The sequence below is a fragment of the Antennarius striatus genome, chromosome 18, assembly GCF_040054535.1.
Source record: "Antennarius striatus isolate MH-2024 chromosome 18, ASM4005453v1, whole genome shotgun sequence".
Taxonomy (NCBI): domain Eukaryota; kingdom Metazoa; phylum Chordata; class Actinopteri; order Lophiiformes; family Antennariidae; genus Antennarius; species Antennarius striatus.
In genome coordinates this window covers 8,123,330-8,145,347 of record NC_090793.1, presented here as the reverse complement: position 1 = coordinate 8,145,347, position 22,018 = coordinate 8,123,330, and the positions used below count along the sequence as shown (strand labels likewise).

General features: G+C 42.7%; 4 protein-coding genes across 11 annotated transcripts; 2 read left to right on the top strand and 2 right to left on the bottom strand.

The window, feature by feature from the left end:
* Nucleotides 1-239: 239 nt before the first annotated feature.
* capn10 (calpain 10) lies at nucleotides 240-21,504 on the top strand. 7 transcript variants are annotated; one of them, XR_011038811.1, is made up of 14 exons: nucleotides 240-478; nucleotides 970-1,203; nucleotides 1,556-1,687; nucleotides 2,019-2,215; nucleotides 2,371-2,597; nucleotides 2,687-2,828; nucleotides 3,003-3,172; nucleotides 3,260-3,516; nucleotides 3,598-3,800; nucleotides 4,229-4,481; nucleotides 4,863-5,056; nucleotides 5,148-5,193; nucleotides 5,561-5,691; nucleotides 21,469-21,504. XR_011038811.1 is itself a non-coding variant. In XM_068340225.1 (13 exons), the coding sequence occupies exons 2-13, from the start codon at nucleotides 1,066-1,068 to the stop codon at nucleotides 5,588-5,590; spliced, it is 1,986 nt and encodes a 661-aa protein (XP_068196326.1). In that variant the 5' UTR covers nucleotides 240-478; nucleotides 970-1,065; the 3' UTR covers nucleotides 5,591-6,559. The 7 variants fall into 7 exon arrangements, 2 of the variants coding, with proteins under 2 accessions (XP_068196326.1, XP_068196325.1); XM_068340225.1 differs by lacking the exon at nucleotides 21,469-21,504 and having other exon boundaries at nucleotides 3,006-3,172; nucleotides 5,561-6,559; XM_068340224.1 differs by lacking the exon at nucleotides 21,469-21,504 and having other exon boundaries at nucleotides 5,561-6,559.
* Nucleotides 7,251-12,921, top strand: eif4e2 (eukaryotic translation initiation factor 4E family member 2). Of its 2 annotated transcripts, none has more exons than XM_068340228.1 (8): nucleotides 7,251-7,349; nucleotides 9,431-9,536; nucleotides 9,613-9,747; nucleotides 9,860-9,964; nucleotides 10,045-10,197; nucleotides 10,286-10,422; nucleotides 11,648-11,723; nucleotides 11,805-12,921. In XM_068340228.1, exons 1-7 carry the CDS (start codon nucleotides 7,330-7,332, stop codon nucleotides 11,694-11,696), a joined length of 705 nt encoding a protein of 234 aa, XP_068196329.1. In that variant the 5' UTR covers nucleotides 7,251-7,329; the 3' UTR covers nucleotides 11,697-11,723; nucleotides 11,805-12,921. The 2 variants fall into 2 exon arrangements, with proteins under 2 accessions (XP_068196329.1, XP_068196330.1); XM_068340229.1 differs by having other exon boundaries at nucleotides 10,286-10,426.
* Nucleotides 12,980-14,914, bottom strand: LOC137611974 (phospholipid scramblase family member 5). The gene is made up of 7 exons (XM_068340227.1): nucleotides 14,602-14,914; nucleotides 14,456-14,533; nucleotides 14,190-14,382; nucleotides 13,821-13,932; nucleotides 13,636-13,735; nucleotides 13,491-13,549; nucleotides 12,980-13,118 (listed from the first exon to the last, which is right to left on the bottom strand). Exons 1-7 carry the CDS (start codon nucleotides 14,912-14,914, stop codon nucleotides 13,092-13,094), a joined length of 882 nt encoding a protein of 293 aa, XP_068196328.1. The 3' UTR covers nucleotides 12,980-13,091.
* On the bottom strand, nucleotides 16,292-21,467 carry chrng (cholinergic receptor, nicotinic, gamma). Its single transcript, XM_068340226.1, has 12 exons — nucleotides 21,340-21,467; nucleotides 19,895-20,031; nucleotides 19,753-19,797; nucleotides 19,552-19,676; nucleotides 18,744-18,899; nucleotides 18,529-18,626; nucleotides 18,235-18,435; nucleotides 17,841-17,955; nucleotides 17,639-17,753; nucleotides 17,301-17,559; nucleotides 17,095-17,228; nucleotides 16,292-17,004 (listed from the first exon to the last, which is right to left on the bottom strand). The coding sequence occupies exons 1-12, from the start codon at nucleotides 21,395-21,397 to the stop codon at nucleotides 16,795-16,797; spliced, it is 1,653 nt and encodes a 550-aa protein (XP_068196327.1). The 5' UTR covers nucleotides 21,398-21,467; the 3' UTR covers nucleotides 16,292-16,794.
* Nucleotides 21,505-22,018: the final 514 nt, after the last annotated feature.

Here is a 22,018-nt window from a genome sequence, read left to right as displayed (position 1 = left end):
CACAAAAAACTTCATCAAAACAACTTAATGAGTTCTCTTGCAAACAAACAAGTAAAGGGTGAACACACAAACTCCTCCAGCTCTATGTGGCAGAGATAAAACAACAACAACAACAACAACAACAATAATCATAATATAAAAAACGTGGTCCCTGTAGTTCACAGTCTGGCCGGTAGGGGGTGGGAGTGTTCAACAGACAGGAAGGATTCTCTTCATCACTGAGCAGCTGGAAGTTCCACCGGAAGAGGCTTACAGGGCTTTTCTCACCCAGGTCAAATGCCCACGTTATTTATGTATGTGTTTATTTATTTATTTTAACTTTTAGTCCATACAGGATTTTAATTCGGGTTGATAAAATCTCGCTGTGAATGTCGAGATGCTGCTGTGACAAGATGAAGAGATACGGAGATGCTGGATGTGTGCATTACCGGCTAGTTTAAGCTAACGGTTAGCCGCAGTGCTGCTAACGGGTAGAAAGGTAAGACGCGCAGTCTCCTCTTTAACTTCTAGCACTGCAGATTAGTGTTAGAACTATTCATTAAATAAAGGTAGAGCTAATGTGGTTAAGCAAATGTTTTTATGTAACACATTTCATGCAGAAGACAATTCAAGCAACATACAGTAAGTAGTATATGTAAAAAAAATCTTTAGAGCAGGAGGTAACAAAATAAAAACACAATGCAGCATGTATTTGTACTTTTCAAGTATGCCCTCACCCTCAGTCATATAATACATTAATATTTGTATATTATAACATATATTTGATTACATTTCATTCTATTGTGAACATTCAAAAAATGCAAGAAATAAAAAAGACTCCAAATGTAAAAGCAACCATAAAGGCTACACAGTCTTTATGTAGTAACCAATCAGATGAGTCCTCAACCACCCTACATCCATCTGGAGGATTCTGGTGATATTTGCGCCACCAGAAAAATACAAACCATAATTTTTGAACATTATTTTCAGGTGTAGCACATGTGTGAAAGTTAGAATGAGGCGGTGAGGACGGTCTCAACTGGTTGACCCTGCAGGTGAGGTCAAGGTGGGAAGGCAGCTGGAGGCATGAAGGATGAGGATGAGTGTGGAGGCGAGCCTCTGTTCCAGGACCGGGACTTCCCCTCTGAGGACTCCTCTCTGTTGTGTGACGGCTCCACCCCCATTGCTGGGATGCAGGGACACGTCACATGGCGACGCCCACAGGTAAGACCCACTGGGGAAGTACCACTGTAAATTCCTTGTGTTTGGTTTTGTCACAGGTTTTTATGCTGTAGTTAAAAAACATCAGACTGTTGGCTTGTAACCAACTTACGTGCTTCACCTGTTTTTGGTCTTTATTGTTGTGTAATCTGACTAAGTGAGTACGATGTACAAAAACTCCGAAACACCTTAACATTCATTTTAAAGACTCCAGGCTCAAGCTGTGGTGAATGATATCTGCTCAGAGCAGCATTTAATGACAACTTTCAGGTTTCAGACTGAAAAAGAAATCCCAGTAATTACAAGTTATCTTTAATACTCTTAGCTCAACTTGCTGCCTCTTTCACTCCTTCAGGAGATCTGCCAGTCACCAGTTCTCTTCCCTGACAACAGCAACCTGGCTCATGCAAAGCAGGGTTTACTGGGAGACTGCTGGTTTCTCTGTGCCTGTTCCTTCCTGCTCAAGAACAAACATCTGCTGAACAAGGTAGAGCAGCAAGTGGTTAGAACGATGGGGCTTTTCTCGTGACTTTGTGGGACTCGTTGATTTGCCCCTCCATAACCTGTTTACCAGACGTAAATCACTGTGGTAGATTTATCATCACTCCGGTGTTCCTCTTAGTACTTTCAAGTACCTGCTTCATTTTAGGTCTCTTCATGTTTACTTTCAGGTGCAGATGTCGTGACTTTGCTTCATAAGAAAGGCCTAGAACTAATATGCAAGAATATTATTGTGACTTTTTTTTGTGGAAGTAACTTTCCAGAAGTTTGTTAGCTCACACTGCTGTTCTGATTCTGTACTGTGTGACACTCTGCAGGTGTTTCCTCTGGACCAGCCTGAGTGGGGTGACAGAAGGTACAGGGGCGCCTTCAAATTTAGATTTTGGCAGCTGGGACACTGGACAGACGTGTCCATTGATGACCGCCTGCCCTGCATCAACTCCACCCTCTGCTTCTCACGCTGCCACTCCCCCACGGCCTTCTGGGTAGCCCTGTTGGAGAAGGCTTATGCCAAGTAAAGTAAATCTACTTGGAATGTTGATTTAACAGGGATTTACTTGAGTGTATTTAGGTGTTTTATTTTGTTAATGTCCGGGTCATTATTGTAAATGAGAATTGGTTCTCATTGGTTCTGGTGAAACGTTCCTCCCTTCCCTCTATTCGCTCTAGGCTACATGGTTCATATGAGCGTCTGTGGGCGGGGCAGGTGTCCGAGGCCCTGGTAGATTTGACTGGGGGGCTTGCAGAGCACTGGAGCGTGGGAGAATTTGGGTCAGGGGAGGAGCAGAGACCAGAAATGGACAGCGACCAGGTCAGGAAGAGACAGCTGGACCTGAGCCTTCTTGACCCGGTGAAAGACTCGTGTGCAATCAGCTGCTCCAGTCACGCCAGCACCGGTGAGTGAGGGGAAAAAAATCAGTTTTTGCAGATACAAATGTCTTTGGTCTTCTATCCCATCATCTGATGACTTTTGTGATCGTTGTAGGTGCTGCTGAGTTGGGTCAGCATCACGCACTGACTGTCATGGAGTGGTTGGATGTGAAGACATTGTCAGGAAGAAAAGTACTCCTCCTCAGGATTAGAAACCCCTGGGGAAGATGCTGTTCTGGAGGCGCCTGGATAGGGAGGTAAAGGGAGGAATATTTATTTTGATGCTCCAAACAGTAACTTGACACTAGTTAGGGATTACAGTTCTAGCCACATGGAACATATTGTGCCCAATTTTGTGATTCATGTGCACTTGTAAAGTCCTGGAGTTTATAAGCGCAGGAAGTTCAGTCTGTGTTCCCTCTGTTTGTCAGCAGTGGTGCTGGTTGGAGTTCTGTCGACCCAGTTTCTGCTTTGGACCTACAGTCCAGGTTGGCTGAAGGAGAGTTCTGGTTGGATGAAAAAGAATTCTTGTCACAGTTTGATGATGTCACAGTAGGCTACCCCATTAGTGATGAGGGGCACCTGAAGAGCATCTATACTGGTAATAAAAGAAAGTTTGAGGGTTACATTCTCTGACTGTGTCCTCCATGGACATCTCCTCACCCCTGACAAGTCTGCCCTCCAACAGGAAACCCGCTGACACACAACCATCACCTGTCCGGCAGGTGGATTAAAGGGCACTCTGCTGGCGGAAGCCGAAACAGCAGCAGCTATGGCAGCAACCCGAAGTTTTGGCTCAAAGTTTGTGAGAGAGGCGAGGTCCTGGTGTCTTTGCTACAGTATAGAAAATGGAGAAATACTAAGAACTATGCACAAATACCTCTGACAGATAGCGAGAACACAAAGCACCAGCACTACCAAGCTATCGCTCTACACATGTGGAAGGTTTGTGTCATCATTTGTAGGAAAAAAAGATCTTAATTCTTACGTGTTGTCAGTTTGTTCATTGAGTTTTTCTGTCGCTAGGTGGAGAAGAAGCGTTTCAATCTAAGCCGCAAGTTGAATAAAACTCCTTGTGCTTCTACTCACTGCCACGCCTACGAGAGGGAGGTGGTCCTCCACGGTCAACTGGACCCTGGGTACTACCTCCTGGTCCCCAGCATCTACCAGCCGGGAGCTGAGGCCCACTTCCTTATCAGGGTTTTTTCTTCCTGTTCCATATCCCTCAGGTAAGGACCAACTAATGAATGCAGAAACCAAATGTACTTGTCTGGTCTGTGTAAAAAAATGAAGCATCCAGGCTATGTTTCCTTTTTAAGATAAAATTTGATCTTGGATGTCTGAGGTTCCCAGCTCAGGAATTCGTTGACACTTAAGGATTCATTCATTCATTCATCTATCTATCTATCTATCTTGAAGACAAAACGATCTTTAATCATCTTGTCTTCAGCTGCTGATCTGTCCCTCAAAGAAAGAAACAGCAACTAAACAGTGACACCTGCTGGTCACACTAAAAACATGATTAAATACACTTCATAAACTTTTACACTTACACGCATTTACAAAAATGGATATTCCTACTTCTGTTTGTCACATCAGAAAAAGTGTTACGTTTCTGAGTTCCTCATGACTTAACAATGTCGGTTTTCTCCTGCAGTGCAATAAAAAGCCCAGCGCCTTCACTGCCTTGGAGAATAGATGGAGAGTGGGAGACCAGTTCCTTCCAGGGTTCCTGGGTGGAAGGAAGAACGGCAGGAGGAAGCAGGAACTTCCAGTCTCACTGGCAGAACCCGTACTTCCCTTTTACAGTGTTTGATGACACAGCAGTGATGTCAGTTAATGTCAGGGTTACCCTGCATCAGAGCCGACCTGACTCTGATCTGCTCCCTATTGGCTTCCACATTTATAAGGTCAGTGAAAGTTCCTGTGTCAGGTAGAGCAACAGCCAGTTACTGAGCTGCTGCCTTTTGTACTTTAATCATCTGTATTGTCATGTTTTAATGGTTATGAGTTGAATTTTGTTTTGATGAACATTTGAATAACTTTGCGTTGAGTGTACTTTTATTAAGCAATATAGTATTTTCCATGCTATAATGTGCACTGGACTATAAGGCACACCCTCACTTAATGGCCTATTCTAAAGCTTTTTCATATATAAGGCGCACTGGATTATAAGGTGCACTGTCGGGTTTTGAGAAAATTAAAGGCTTTTGGGTGTGCCTTATAGTGCAGAAAATACTGTCCTTGTAATTTGACACTTTTTGAGCCTTTTATGTTTGCTATATATGCAGTCCAAAGAAGGAGAACCAGAGTCGACTTTGGGCGGATATGAGGATCCGGTGGCCAGTTGTGTCCCTCACTGCTACACCCAGGATGTCAGTCTGGCCTGCTGTCTCCCCCCTGGAGCGTACACCATAGTGCCATCTACCTATCAGCCTGACAGCCCAGGACACTTCACCCTGAGCCTGGCTCGCAGAATACACAGGTTGTATTCCCTGAATGTTGTTCCACAGCTAATAGTAGTAGCTTCAGGTGTTTCTATGACAGAATTAATAATCCACGTGTGACACTTTCAGGAAAGTGGTGAAAAGCCAGGAGAGACTGGGAAGAGCCATTCAAGAGGTCAGTCAGCTGTATAATAAATAGTGGTGAGCCACTCACATCATTTAGTGTATGCAGCTTGAGGAGTTCAGGTTTTAACACTTGGGGACTTTCTTATTATTTCTGTTTTATGTCATTCTAACTTGAATATCTTTGTACTATTTGCCAGTCAATTTTTTTTTAACTATATTACCATTATATAAGCCATTTTATCACACTAATTACATGACAGTTTTACAGCAAAACTTAATCTTTAGTGAATATAATTATTCATGATAACATAATAATTAAACTCATTAGATTTTGCCATTAAAAATCCACGATTGCGGTCAGAAGACGGCAACACTGAATAATCCCTGTCCTGCTTTTCTGTCTCTCTGGGCGGCAGATCTCTCACATCTCTGTGATGCAAAGCTAGTTCTCTGGGACCGTTGCTGCTCTGTTGACACCCCCTCACCTCCCTATGCCTCTTGGCCAAAGATGAAAGAGGCAGTCTTCGCATCCACCCTCACCACGGAGGCTGTGTGTGTGTGCGCGCCACCAGTGGCCAGAGAAGACAGGCGAGCAGTTTTATTGGGAATGTGTGTGTCGGAAATGCCCAAAAAGCCTTTTATCCTGAACTGCTGAGGCTCAGGGCTGATGGGCATCCACACAATGTTCAGCGATGAGGACATCAGAGGTTGTCGGTGGGCTGGGCTGCTAATGAAGTATGACGGGGCCGGCCGGTGTAAACAAACAGCCGCCACTGAAGAAGGCCGACGCTGCTTTTTGCTCATTCACTCACTGGTGCGCCTGCCGGCCCGAAACAAAGGGCCCTCTCATGAAAGTCCTCACAGAGGCACATGGGGCAAGAGGATGGTCTCCGACATCAGAGCCCACCACACCACACCAAACTGTGCCATGCACCATCCTTCACTCCGCTCCTTATATATTCCTTCTTGTCTTTGAGTCGTCCATCACCAAACCTGCTCAACATCCGGTGAAGTCAGGGGGAATTTAAAAGAAGTTTCCTTCATTCGTGTGTCTGACCTATCTGCCCCCGGGGCTCCTTTTGTGTCCAGAGTCCATCCACACAGCTCTGACCTGAACAGAGCCACGGTTTGAAGTTTCTGAAAGAACAGATGACAAGCGGGACGGTTGGAAGAGATGAAACAAGGAACGCAGCACATCAGAGGATGCCGGCTCGTATGAAGAAGCTGCCAGTACTTTTTCTTTCTGTTCTGTTGGGGCTGCGTATGTGTGGTGTTGTGTGTGTCAGCCCTGTTCACACCAATATGTGTGTTGTGTGTGAGAGCAGCAGGGTTTCTGAGTCTGAGCCAGTGTTAGCAGACTTTTACACAGCGCTTTCTGTTCGGGATTCATCTGTAAGGCTTGATGAATAAAATGTTCAAACATAACTATGTCCTGTATTCTATGTGTGTGCGGTTACATAAGTTGTATTTAAATGATTAAATGTGAGTTAAATGTTAAAAATGAAAATGCTACTGGAGGAAGTATGAGTTTTACTCCCCACTGTGTGTTAGATTAATTGAAAAATATATGTTAAAATACTACATACAGTACATTTTACAAAAATATAACACAAAATGAAACTTGTACTGATTACTGCAGTCTGAATAATTCAAACCTTGATGACAAACATCTCCAGGACTTTGTAGGTTAGCCGCATTGACCTTCTGCTGACACGATGCAGATCCTGACACCTACTTGTGACAGTAGGGGAAATTTCTCCATTCTAATGCAATGAATTTCTGGTGTTCTCTAAATCCCACCGGACATTTCCTTTGGGATTCAAATCATCAAGCAACTCTTCTCTAGAATGAATCCATGCTTTGGTCCAGGTCTGATGGAGATCATTGACCTTTAGGGAATACCCAGTGTCTCCCAAGCTGCAGCTTCCTCACAGATGGTGAATTTTGCGTTAAATTGAGCAATATTTTATTTTGACATATTAAATTTATTTCATCATTTGATAAATGGATATTTCAGCATGCCTGATACAGTATATACTGGGGTTGAATAATTCCTCCAGCTGTTGGTCACCTCCGAGCTCGACACCGATCGGTTCTGTGCGCGTACACGTGCAGTGCGCGCCGCCGTTCCTGCGGAATTCAGGAGGCTGTGGACGGACTCCGAAAGGTTTGCCACTAGAAAATAATGAACAACAAATTTGACGCGTGAGTAATCCAAACTTTCCGTGGACTATCCGCTGCAGAACGGGCTCCCCGCCGCGACTACAAATTTCACGGGGAAGTCCAATGTTAATCATGAAAGCGTGTGAAAAAGAGGTGTGTCAGCTGGAATGGCCTTACGTGCTCAGTTTGTGCTTAAAAACCCCCCACATGAGCCCTAGTTTAACGCAAACAGGTGTAGTTTAAACCAAAGGAAACTGCTGCAAGTATGAATGTATTTCCGAATGGAGAAGCTGCTATTGCTAGCCACAGGTTAGCGAGGCGCAAAAGGCGGTTAGGCCTTGAATCACCGGTGTGGTAGTTGTCGTGACGCGGTGAAGGCTTGCGCACAGCCCCGCCTTCAACCGGACTCTGAAGCGGCAGCTAACTTTGGAGCACAAAGCTAATAATATCGTAGACTGGCAGTGCTTAAAGTAGTTTGCATTGACTTGTGTACGTTTGTACAATTTTGTGTGTTTGCTTTTAAGCAGAGGAAACTGTTTATTAACTTAGCGAGCGAAAACAATTTGAAGAAGTACGAGTTGTTAACGCAGCTAGCTACAATAAATGCAGGAATTACGTTTTAACGACGTGTCGAGCTAAAAACAAGCTCTGGAGTTACCTTTTATTTATTGTGGTCAGAAAATGCTAATTATAGTTGATTAACAAAATAAAAGTAAGAAATACGTGTAATCTAGCTCGCTACAAGAATTTCAGGAACTACAGATTATTAGCTAGGTTAAACAAATATAATTATTGTTTGCGTAACAGCTGTTCAGAAGATCGATCAAATTATAGACAGATTGTAGTTTTTATTTGGTTTTTTTTTTTCTGCATTGAAAGTCACTCTTCAATTATTTCAAAATCCTGAATGAAAAATAAATGGCTAATCAAAATATAAACACCAAAGAATGGGCACGTCAAAATAGATTATCACTATGTGCATTTAGATTGCAGATTATAATCCAGGTCTGTTTGTAGAGCATGGGTGCTATTCCGATCGTTCAGGTTTAAGTGATGCACTCGTGAGTTAAATCGTACGGTATTTTCCGCACTACAAGGCGCACTGGACTATAAGACGCACCTTCAATGAATGACCTATTTTAAACCTTTTTCACATACAGTATAAGGCGCACTTGGATTATAAGACACACTTGGTTTTTGAGAAAATTAAAGGCTTATACAGTAGGTTCGCCTTATAGTGCGGAAAATACTGTAATTCAGTGGGCCTTATTTGTGAAAAAGTTTTAAAATAGGTCTTTCATTGAAGATGAGTTCTCAGCTCTCAGCTGTAACCTCAATCCCTACGCTGTTGCCTATCTGGTCAGCAGCCCAGACAGGAGACACAAGTCTAAGCTGTGCTACCTTCCACCCACAGTTACTTGCTTCTACTGTTTTAGTTATAGTAGTTTCTGTTCTATGCGCCTTGTAATGTGGTGTGTGGGGCGGCAGTGGCTCAGTGGTAAAGCAGGCGGTAGAGCGGGTCGTCCTATGATTTCAAGATCGGCGGTTCGATTCCCGCTCCCGCCCAAAAAAAATACCCGGAGGTGAGCTGACAGTGGGAGGTGCCAGCTCACCTCCGGAGCACTGCCGAGGCGCCCTTGAGCAAGGTGCCGTCCCCTTTACAAATTGCTCATTTAAGGCGCACCAAGATGGAGCTGCCTGCCACTCTACCTCCCCTGCATGCCTACAGGCCCCCTTGTGTATGTGTGTGTGTGCTACAGGGGCCTGTACACACTAATATATATATGCATGCGTTTGAATCAGTAGCTAGAGTGTGCGTTCTTAATTTCCCTTCGGGGATCAAAACAGTATATAAAATTTAAAAAAAAAAAAAAAAAATTATTCAGGTGAAAACAGTTTTAAAATAGGCCATTCATTGAAGGTCTGCCTTATAGTCAGATGCGCCTTATAATCTAGTGTGCCTTATATATAAATTTTATTTATTTTTGAAATAGGCCATTCATTGGAAGTGCGCCTTATACACCAGTGTGCCTTATAGTGCATAAAATACTGTACTTAACCTTACCCCTAGTTGCATGACTGAGACTTTTCTGTTTTGCTGCCCGTGTTCCCATCAAATTCAGTCTAAAAGATGACGACAGTGGAGACCACGACCAGGACTCACCGAAAGACAGTGAGAAGGAGAAAACTGAAGAGGAGGAAAAGGAGCAGAGCATCTCAAAGAAAAAGGTGAGCTTCAGTTCCTCTGTGACTCATACAAGTTTGTATTTGAGCTGACTTCTTCTTTTCTTCTTCTCTTCTGAAGATGGTGGTGCCAGGAGTGGGAGAGCACCCCCTTCAATACAACTACACCTTCTGGTATTCCAGGCGCACCCCTGGGAGACCAGCAAGTACCCAGAGCTACGAACAGAACATTAAGCAGATTGGCAGCTTTGCCTCAGTATGTTGAACCTCAAGACTTCTTTAGCGAGAACACAGAGTAGATGGAACCTCATCCAGACAGACAAACTTCTTTCCTCACTTTGATTTAAACATTTCTTGTCTTTCACAAGGTCGAGCAGTTTTGGCGTTTCTATAGTCACATGATCCGGCCAGGTGAACTGACAGGTCATAGTGACTTCCACCTCTTCAAGGAGGGGATTAAACCCATGTGGGAGGTGGGTACGGTCCTCATTCTTCAAACAAACAGTTTTTAGATGAAAAGATATTTCTGAAATCTTGCCTGTGTCATTTTCAGGATGATGCCAACAAGATGGGTGGAAAGTGGATCATCCGTCTGAGGAAAGGCCTTGCATCTCGATGCTGGGAGAACCTGATTCTGGCAATGCTTGGGGAGCAGTTCATGGTCGGAGAAGAGATATGCGGGGCTGTAGTGTCAGTACGTTTCCAGGTAAAAAACAACAATCACAGACATGTCTGTGTCACACACTGCCTACGTCAGTGTTCTCAGACATCCAACCTTTGCGTCTCGTCTCCAGGAGGACATCATCTCCATTTGGAACAAAACCGCTAGCGACCAGGCGACCACCGCCCGTATCAGAGACACCCTACGCAGAGTCCTCAACCTTCCTCCCAACACCATCATGGAGTACAAGACTCACACAGACAGCATTAAGTATGTATGTCTCTCCATTTAATTATTTTCTTTTCAACCTATTTTTTTCTGTCACACACACACACACACACACACACACACACACACACACACACACACACACACACACACACATTTGATGGCACTTGCTTCACCAGCTTTTATACGTAAATGAATGCAATATTTAAGTTTTCCATGATTAACAATGTACAATTTATTGCCTTTTATTGTTTGTTTGCACTACATCATAAACATACAAACATTTCACAAGCTTCCACACACAGTTTTCACCACAAAATAATCTGCTGATGAAGAAACGGAAAAACAAAAACTACAGGTGGTCCTCAACCTACGAACACGATTTGTTTCTGTTTCTGAGAGGCTATTTGTAAGCTAAACTGTTTAAGTCGTTATTAGTTAAATTTTAATCTATAATCACCATTAGAGGCCATTTAAATGTCATTACTTATTGAAATACTAAAGTTCTATTCCTTAAGACATACCAGAAACAATAATAGAGTATACAAACATATAAATGAAATAACATACTGTAGTACCATAATGTTCTTTTACATCTCTACCTCTGCTCAATGAATTTCATCCTCTGGGGTGTAGAAGCTACGCCAAGCTTTAATCCGCTGACTTGTTCCTCTGCACTTCCGTGAATGATGCGCTGATGCACTTCCTGATAATCAAAAGTCCAACACTCAACTTAAAGATTTATTACTCTGTTTTATTTCCATTAAGTTTAACTTGACCAATAATTAACATCAGATAGCAAAATTTTCAGAGTTCAGCATTAGCGTCCGTTAATGCTTCTGGGACAGAACCCTAACCTGACCAACATTGGTTCCAACATTCAGCTCCTACAGGGGGACGCCTCATGCCTGTAAGTCCGCTGGGATAGACTCCAGCAACCCCTGTGACCCGTGAAATCAGAAGAAGCAGATAAAAAGACGAAGAAGCGGGACAACCTAGTCAATAATTTTAAATAAATATGAAATAACAGACAAGCTGTGACAAAATTTTCTTACAGGTAATTTATAGTGTTCATAATTTTCACTTTGACCCAATTTGGAAGTGCAGTATTCGGATATGGCGGAGTGCGGATGTTCATATCTTGAGGACTACCTGTAATGATTTTCTTGTACTTTCATTATAACTTTCCCAGCAATAAAGCAAATGTGAACAGATTGTTTGTTTTACTGTTGAATGGTGAAGTGCTGCATTACCCCTTTGTTCACAGAGCCTGGGAAGACTTCCATGGTCTGGTGAATGCTAGCAGTGGACGTTAGCCCGTCACACAGAGAACCTCTGCCAGGGTAAGAGCCGTTCTTACATGAGTTGATCTCTCTGATGTACTCTGTACCATTCTAATGTCTGTTTCCATTTGTGCAATGCAGGTGTGTGTATATGTGATGTGTTTGAGGATGAATAGCCCAGGAAAGGATTCTCTACATGGATTGGGACTATGTAATATGAAGACAGGGACAGAGGCGGGAATCATTCTTTCATTGTATCAGATTGGAAATGAACGAGTGGATTGGAAGGAGCCTGTCGGCGGAACTCAGAACCGAGCTGAAGAGAGAAATACGCGTTATTTTCAATCGACCAGAGAAGAAAAGGACTTCATTTCACACACAACACAAGGTGTAACATCTTTTGACTTGCCACCAGAGGGAGGCTATGTGACTGGTGTTTGCTGAGCTGTTCTTCAAGCTGGTAACAAGTGTACTTGACAAAGTCCAACGAAACCATTCTCTTATAATAGTAGATCTGATTTTATTGCTTAACATAACACTTTTGCTGTTAAGTTAAGGTTGTGTTAATCCCTTTTATTGGAACTCAAACAGGGTTAGAGGTTATTTTATTACAGTGTTGTATTTTAACTACGATTCCTCTGGTGGTTTTGAGAATGGTTACCTTTACTGTGGACAATAGATTTGTAAATACTGTCTACTTCAAGATCATTGACATGAGTCTATTGCGATTCTCCATCTTTTGTCCTGGAAGTTGAATCCCCAAGTATGACGATGATCCTGTGCTGGCCAGTGGCTTGTTTGACTGGCATCTTAAGAAAGGACTGCCAAGCTGCCTAAATCACTGTGCCTGGCCTCGAGCCCGACCCGCTCCAGTTCTCCCTCATGTCTCTTGTCTGTTATCCCAGCTTTAAAGAACCCAGGGGGTGGGCTCTGCTTTAATGTCCTCAGCAAAGAACAAAGGCGGATGGAGTCCCAAAGCACTGACCTTCCCTTCTTTTCTATTTTATAGCAAAGGAAATGAAACTGGACCCATCGTCAGGGTCTATTACAGTTTTTATTAATTCATGTGGAGCTTTTTTTATTTTTATTTTTTTGAAATATCAAGGAAGAGCCTATTGTTTGATGGAAAACTGCCATGCTGCCCATGTTTGGTGGTGTGATCATGGGGCAGGAAAAAAAAAACAACAGTGAAGAAGCACTTGGTTTCACACCTGATGAATAATAGCAATAAATGTCAAATATGCATCTGCAGCTGAAACTGTTTTAGTGTCTTTTTATTTCCACTTTTAAACTGAGTCGTTTTAATTTCACAGCGACTTTACTGTTACATAAAAACAAGAGGGTTGACTGCTACGTCAACCCTACCCTCTCCATAAAATGTGGACCAGTTAGCAGTGCCTGATGCCTCAGGATTGGCCCTTAGATCGATCAGCTCATTTCAAAGAACATGTGATTCTGTAAAGAGAACAATGACATGTCGAGTTAGTGAGGCTTACAGGCCTTTTACAGCAGGTATGTATTGTCACCTTCAATGAATGGCATATCTTAAAACCCTTCCATATATAGGGCACGCTGGATTATAAGGCACACTGTCGGTTTTTGAGAAAATTACAGGCTTTTAGGTGCACCTTATAGTGCGGAAAATACTGTATATGTCAGGAGAAGCACAAGTGTTACTAATTCCATTAACGTACCGTAGAGCTAGATAGGATTAAAGGTACTACATAAATAGATCCCACTTGAATTCATCTGGATTTTTATGGTTCCACCTGTGATTTTCGCAACTATCTTGCATCGTCAAGTTCTATTACAAATGTTTTTTCTTACCAATAAAAACGTAGCTGCCAGCAGCAGCAGTTTAGTGTGCGATTCCATGTTCACTGGTACTGTAAGAATAAAAAGATTTAATATTGTGGAATTAAGGAGAGATTTGTAATGATGTCATAAATCAGGTTTCCTGTGTTCAACTCACCATCTAACCCAAAATATTCATGATCCATATTATGGTCGTTGTTGAAGCCGGGCCACTTCTTCCATATTGAGCCCATTTTCTTACCGATGTTGGAGACAATCTTGTGTGAGATTGAAAGTTCAAGAGACTGATGGAAACACGTTCCATTCTTTTTTTGTTTGGCGTTTTTTAGGTATAATTATTACCTGGAACTCCTGGTTGGAGAAGCAGCGACATGGGCAGCATGAGCCCTGGATTCTGACTGCAGGTGCTCCATCTGCACCACACACTTCCAGGAGAGGGGTGAACATGCTCCACCTGAGCACATCAAACATGTCTGTGTTACACATACTCTTACAGAAACATCCAACCAAGCAATTTGAATTGAAAATATTTATTCAAATAGCAGCTGGTAGACCAAAACGTCTGCTGGCTCAGTTTTACTTCGACACAAGTGTTGCTTCCAGAGAACTCTAAACCCTCCCAGGTTTAGACAACACCTCATCTGAACAGCACAGAAAAGAAATTCAAATTATTCAATCGGAGAAAGCAAACTATTCAGCTGTTTGCCCTACCTCTGACACACGGTGCCGATGAGTTGCTTTTGTGGCATGTAGGTTCTCATCTCCATCAGGCAGCAGCCGAAGCAGCAGGCGTCCACTCTGAAAGGCTTTTCAAAATAAAAGACCTGGTGGCCCTGACAGTCAAAGACTTTCAAGGAACACGCTCTAGCTGGACCGCAGCACTGGAGGCAGACACAAGAGCTCTCTGATGGGACGGAGAGAACGATCTAACTTGATCTGGGATGTGGGTGGGATAGATGTAAGTAAAGGAATCGTACCTTCCACAGCCACAAAAAGTGGCGACCTGCTGCCTCCTGCAGTGATGCTGTAGATCCGCCTAGCAACACACTGTGGACCTACAATAATACACCATTATTTTTTAATAAAAACTAACACTCTTACACCACTACCAAATTCTCCTCACCTTGCAGTTCTGGTCTCGCCATGATATGCATTCGATGGACTGTTTCCAGCATAGAGCTGAGGTGTGATGGCGCTGCTCCTCCAGGACGCTGCTCCTCCACCTCTGGCGTGGTCACCATCCCCTGTGGCGCCACCTCCTCCATCCTCCTCATGGAAACCTGACCCGACAGCTGGTCATCTGATGCCCAGTCAGGAGACACGTGGCACCGACAGGAGGACCCACAGCGGGTTTTGAAAGCTCTGACAATCGTCTGGATGTGCTTCTCTCGTTCCAGTCGGTCAAAGGGAAGCGGCTGATTGGTCACCACTGACATTATGTGAAACTGGAAATGTACGTGAATCTGAGCAATGACACGACAACAGCAAACAGATGTGCTACAGAAAAGACCCAGGTCACTAGAAAAATACTAGGCTGTCTTTATAAATATGACTCTCTTAGAAACTAGTTCTGTCAATTTGCTGTTATGTCAGTCTCAGCAGAGTCATCAGCCACCACCATCAGTAAGTGGTGGAGACCTGCCAACAAACTAATTAACACTTATCTTCTACAATAAACCCTTATCTTTATTTATTTATCCCTCCTGATTGACATACAGTTTTTCTGCTATAACAGCAGTGAAGAAAAAGTATTTTTCTACAACAAATGCCAGATTTCATCCCATGGGGAACTGTTATTGTATCCTACTTCAGAGAAGATATATATAGACAAAGGAAAATAAACATTTTACAAGTTCAGAGGTTCATTCTGTAATCCTACTTAAACTAATAAGATAAGCATGGACACAGACAGGTTTTTAAAAAAAGACATTTACTTCTGTTTGAAAGTAAATGTTCATCATTGAACCAAATATCTTAAAAGCAATTTATATGAGTTCAGAACAGCAAATAAACAACCTTAAAATCAAACCGAATAGAAGTTAATGTCATTTTTTTCTATGAAATGAAGGCTTAAAAAATCTTCAAAGTGTCTGAGATAACTTGAAATTTCAGATTCAGTTCAAGAAAAACTATCTGTCATGGTTCCCTCTTTGCAGAAGGAACATACAGTACAGTACATTACTGCACAACAGAAATGATAATAGCATGAGCATGAAGTGAAATAGTGTAAATATGGCAAATAATAGACTAGAATGTTAAAAATCTGTCACTCACCCTGGGTAGACCTGTAGCTGCCTAAAACCTCTGATCTTTACTGTGAGAAGGAAGAGGCATCTCTGAGTCATTATCATCAGGGGAGATGAAGACCATCTTGATGCCTCCATATAACTGTGGGAATATTGGCATGTGATTTAATCTGTGTGTTGGTGTTTGGAGAGACGCTCCTGCTCTTGGATCTGTCACCCCCCTGGGTCCGTCTCCATCCCAACCGGGCGGATCTGCCTTTTGTTGCTTCAGAAAGGCGTCACTGAGCCATGTAATTAAAATCCTGCTTCTGGAGATGTGTGTTTGTTTGTATGTGTGTGTGCATGTGCATATGCGTGTGCGTGTGCGTGTGTGTGTGTGTGTGTGTGTGTGTGTGTGTGTGTGTGTGTGTGTGAGAAGGTTCATTTTATTTCTGTTTTGGGTATTATCCTGGAGGTTCGCTCCCCACTCTGTAAAAAATAATAGCTCTAATAACATCTCTAATAACTCCTTCATTTTAATGAACTGAAGCTACACAAAAAGGAGCTGACATTTTGTTTACACAGCTTTTTATTTTCAATTTCTGGAAACACATTTATTTTTATGAGTTTTTGCACATGTAAATTATTTGAGTTAATGAACTTAAACCATTTAAGTAACTTAAATATATGCAATTATATGAACAAAACCAAGACTCAGTTCAATTCCACTGAGTTTAATTTATATGCAGGAAGGTTTCAAGAAGGCTTTATTGGTCTTGAATTTGATCAAAGTTGATACCAGTGGAGAGTAAAGCTGAAACATTTCTTGAACGGCAGAGCTTCACTGTTTTGAAGGGAACACATTCCCAACCTCACAGTCGGTGACAGCTGGAATCGCTATGTGTCATCGTGGACCAGGTGCAGCGGATCTTTCATCTTAAACAAGCCTTTTTGTGTCTTCATACCTGTATTACTGAATGAAGACACACACAACTGTGTCTTCTTCATCTTCTGCATCCCCATGTTGGAGACAAAGTGCTGACAGATGTTGTCAGACTTCCACTTTGATCAAAAGGATGAATTTCCTGCATTCACCCGGAGCTGTCGGTTACAGTCGGATCAGTTAGGTTAATCAATGGAGGGAGATACTTCTTGGGATCCCCGGGGAAAGGTGAGTTTGGAGGCTGGTTGAAGTGGCCCATCAAGAAGATCCCGATTGTACCGACAAAAAACACGGACGCCATGATAATAAAGCAAACCCTGTCGATGACCCGAGCGACCCGGAACCATTCCTCGTTCTCCTGGGATTGAAAAGACAAAAAGAGAGGAGATGACCACCGAGGTTGATTTGAACCAGAGAGGATGAGCGTACGTTCAGATGTGGAACTCACATTTTGGAAGTTGTTCTGTTTTCTTGTGGTCTCAGCTATGTGTTTACAGGAAGCCACACACTTGTTCAGCTCTGGGGAGGCCTTTGCCAGATTAGCACTTAGCTGCTCAGCTGTCCCTCCCTCCAGTCCATCGTCTGTGAACAAATATTTACGTGGTTATAGGGCAAACCCACTTTAAACACATGCACTCTAACCTGAACACTCACGCAGTTTCTCCAGCACAGATTTCATCAATCCGTTCCTTTCCTTAAGTCTGGAAAACATGAGCTCGGACCGAGCTGTTTTCATCGCGTATTCTTCCGCCTTGGAGATGAGGGTCACTGAACTGCGGCGTCGACTGGGGACCAGGAAAAAGCCATTGCCACCTGTACCTCGAGTTTCACCATTTCTAAGTTCTACAGCGTCATGCGGGGTCCAAGGTTGCATCTGCATCCTCAGCAGCCGAGGCAGGATGTTGAGGAGGATCTGAAGGGGGACACGGGGGCCAGAGGTTAATCCGGTGGCAAATAGACCATCCAGCGTTAAGCCGATGCCACGCTCTCACCTTTCGGACTTTGTCTGTCATTATGTGAGTGTTGGGGGTTCTCAGGGAGACGTTGAGGACTATCACACAGTTCATCACCACCATCGTGGTCACTGACATTGCAAACATCAAATACCTGCGGATAAGAATTTATAAATCTGCTTTTTTAAATAAGATAAGTAGCAGTTTGGACTGAAATCTTACAGCAATCACAGGAACGTACTTGCCAATGAGAGGCACTGCTTTTGAAGTCTCTGGAACCTTCTTAGCAATGAGGAAGAGGAATATGGTCTGGCCCAGGAGAGTGAAAATAGACATGGTACACTTCTGGCCCCCGGCTGCAGAACTCAAACCAATATTCAGTCAGAGTGGTGAAGTCTCATCTTGAGGACAGTAACAACTGATGGTATCTTTTTTTGGATCTATGTCTCTGTCTTGTCAACCTCATAAAGATCTGGAAAAAGACTCTAAAAGTTCCAGCAGCACATGGACTGTTTGAATTATATTTATTTTAGAAATGTTGTCAGAGGATTGGACCAGACTTTGATGAGGTTCATTCAACAGAGAAATGACTATCCAAGAATATCCTCTTAGATTCTTAAAGTGAGGAGAAAGACCTTTGGCAGGTAAGTAGTAAACGAGGAGACAGAGGGAGGAGAAGAGCACGCAGGGGGAGATGATGTTGATGATGTAGAAGAGAGGCTTTCTCTGGATGATGAGGAAGAAGACCACCTCCTGGTACCCCAGCTCATCTTTGGTGTACTCACTGTTGACCACCTTCTTTGCCGGTCGGTGTCTAATGACCCACTCTCCATTTTCTACAACAGCAACAACAAAATTACTTTTAATCCAATCTGTTTTCATTGTACAGGCAAATTTAGATAATCATGGAGATCAAAATGTTGGTCTACCAGTGAAAGCCTCTGGGTCAATGTCCACCCACTCTAAGGTGTGGTTGTCTTCTACTTTGAGGACCAGTTCAATCTCATTGGCACTGTAGGTCTGGGATCTGCATACAGGGAGAGGAGCTACATAAACACAACCCTGAGGTGCTTTACACTAATAATGTAGAGTACTTTATGTATACTACAACAGAAAGTCTATAGTTGTTGGCATAGTTACTGACCGAAAGACCATGGTGCAGTTCTGCCAGTCAAAGGGAAAGTAGTTGACGGTGATGGGACAAGCACTGCGGTATATGGCAGGAGGCAGCCAGTACACACAGCCGTTAGGAGACACCAACGCGTTGCAGTAAAGTGCAACCTCGAACTGTCCATCCACACTGTGCACAGGTTAGACGTACAGGTGCTTTCACAGTCTGACACCGATGCAACGTTTACGCATTACAATCATTTATATTTGCACAATCAAGGTAAAGGTTGAACTAATGCAACAAAGCCCTCATAGTGTCTCTCTGTGTAAAATGAAAACGAATTCTTCACACTAATAATTGCCAAACATCCATGTTACTTTAATTGTACAAGGGTCCCACATATGTAATAATGAACCTTTAAAACAGTGTGATTGTAATGGTTAACTCGCCACTTACCTGGACATTATTAACATTAATATACTCCCCTGAACTATCACATACTTCACACGCTCCTCTGGCAAAACACTGATGCTGTGTCTGATTAAACATACAGTACTTTCAACAGAAGAAGTCAACATGATCTAAAAGTCTCATTTTATTATAGTGAATATGAAATAAAAAAAGCATTGTAAAATGAAATCAGAACACTAGATGTCTATTTTCCTTTTTTGTCATTGCTTCTTGTATACTCGATAGTGCTACAGCAAACAGTGGCTTAAGAATAAACTACTTCGATCCTTTCTTTAGGCTAAAAACTTTTTACTGTAAAAATACTAAGTCACAAGTAAAACTCCATGAGCTTCAAACTTCTGCTCCATCATTGGAGCTGAAATTGACTCACTTGTTCTCCAGCACGACATCTGGCAACCAGATGCTCTTGGACGGGACCCGTAGCTGAGAGGTGATGTTCCCGTATCGGGCTGCCCTGGGGGGCTGGTCCCAACTGAGTCGGTAGTCACACCATTCCTGTACATGGAAATATCATAAGCAATGACCGCAGAGCTGCTGAAGCATCCAGCAGATGAGGTGTGTATAAAGTTACCAGTTGAATCCAGACGCATGTTGTCAGCGCCTCCTCCTTTTCATTCTAAAAAGACATGTAAGACATTGATAGTAACATCAATTCACAGGCCCGTAGAAACACTCACATTAAAGTTCACAACCCTGGACTGACCTTGACTCACCAGAGAGATGAGGTTGGTGAGCGTCATCTTGATGTCAACCCGAATGATGTCGCCGCTCTTCTCCATGGGACGGACGTTCTTGTCGTAGCCCGCCATCAAATCCTGAAAAAGTTCCCCTTCGAGATTGACTGCTGATGCTTCAGAGGAACCACACACACACGCACGCACGCACGCACGCACACACACAACAAGAAAATACAGATTGTTAGAAAACTAGATGGTCGAGGTATGAATTAACAACATTTAAGAGGCTTCATAAGATGCAGTAGCATTATGGGATGTGTAGGATCCATTGTGTATGCCTGCATTGTATTAGAAAGTGATCAGATCAGATCTGTTCAGACGTCATTAAATCATCATGTAGGCTGCTGTCTCATATTGTCCTGTTGGCGATGCAGCTTTCCGTTATAGAAGTATGAGCAACGGAGATTCCTTAGTCTAAACTTGAAAAACTTGTCATGTGACATCATAAAGCCAACATTTTATTCCGCTGTCTGCTGAATGAAGCTGTAGTGAAACCTCAAACAGATCTAAACCTTTGAATACAGTTGATTCACGCATGCCCATTCTTAATTTCCTCCTGTCTGAGGCTGTCCATTCAGTTACCAGCTGCTATCACCAGCTGATCTCATCTCATCCAGTCGTACAGACACCCCATCATCGTCAGCGTATCATCTTTCTGCTGTCTTTAAATGTAAGTCTCATTTCTGTAGTTCTTTCATGTTCCCAATTCATGCATCCTCCAACTCCCCATCACCGTCCTGTCTTCATGATTTGCCAACTTAATTTTTTATTATCTGCACCAGGGTCATCAGCCACCACCACCACCTGTGTCTGGTTAAGGGGGGATATATATTTTGCTGCTGCTCTGGACAGATGGCAGACTTTCTGACACCAGAAGCCTTTTGAATAGACAAATTATCACATTTTATCTGATCCAATAATCTATAAACTGTTGTTCTTTGTCTATATCCTCTCATTACAAATGTAATGTAATGTAATAATGTAATTTTGTAATGTAAAGTATATCTTCTTCTGTGTTCGGTGGTTTTTATATGTGTCAAAGCAGGCACTCCGAATGAGAGAAACACGATGTCTCAGCTTCAAAATCATTAATTCTATCAATTTCTTTAAAAATATGTCATTTTTAAAGTCCCTTAACAATATGCGGTAAATAAAATACTAGAGGAGATGTTATAGTGAGAAATCTTCCATATGTAATGAATAGGATGCCTTCTGTTTAGTTTGAAATGTAATCAGAGAGAATTTTCACATTTGTATGATTTACAGGAAAATCTATAAACTTGTTCTTTTCTCTAAGTCTTTCATATTGCTCGTTATGTAACCTGATTATGTGACTGTACAAACTCTTGTCACTCAAAAGAGACGAAAGACGCTCAATCATTTCCACAAAGTGTCCCAGGTTGATGAAGTAGCGTTCCTACCTGTGGTCAAAGTCATCAACAGCCTGATGAACAAAGAGAAACAAGGTCCAAAATCCATCAGTGTGAGTTTCTGCTCCCAGACAAAGCTGCAGTCACTAATCTGATACGCATGGACATGACCTGATGGAGGCTGTGTGTGTGTGTGTGTGTGTGTGTGTGTGTGTGTGTGTGTGTGTGTGTGTGTGTGTGTGTGTGTGTGTGTGTGTGTGTTACTTCCCAGCAAAAAGAAAGGACTCAAGCCAGTGGGAGGGTTTAGGGGTTAGGAGAATGGTTGGGGGTTGTTGGGGGAGTTGAAGGATGGTTAGGGTTAAAGGCAGGAGTATTTTCAGTACTGCATAGCCAGCTGTCACAGGTCACACATACACACACACACACACACACACACACACACACACACACACACACACACACACACACACACACACACACACACACACACACACACACACACACACACACACACACACACACACACACACACACACAGACCAGCAATATGACACCTTCATAGTTTGGGCATTGTACTCCAGGCTGTAAACCACCGTATCAGACACTCTATTAAAATTTGTTTTCAGTTCAGTGATCTATAATTCTTCATCTTGGTTAGCAAAATTATGTAAATCTAGCCACGCGTGATCTGTACTAAACTTTTTTTCCACCAGAAGCAGGAATTACAGAT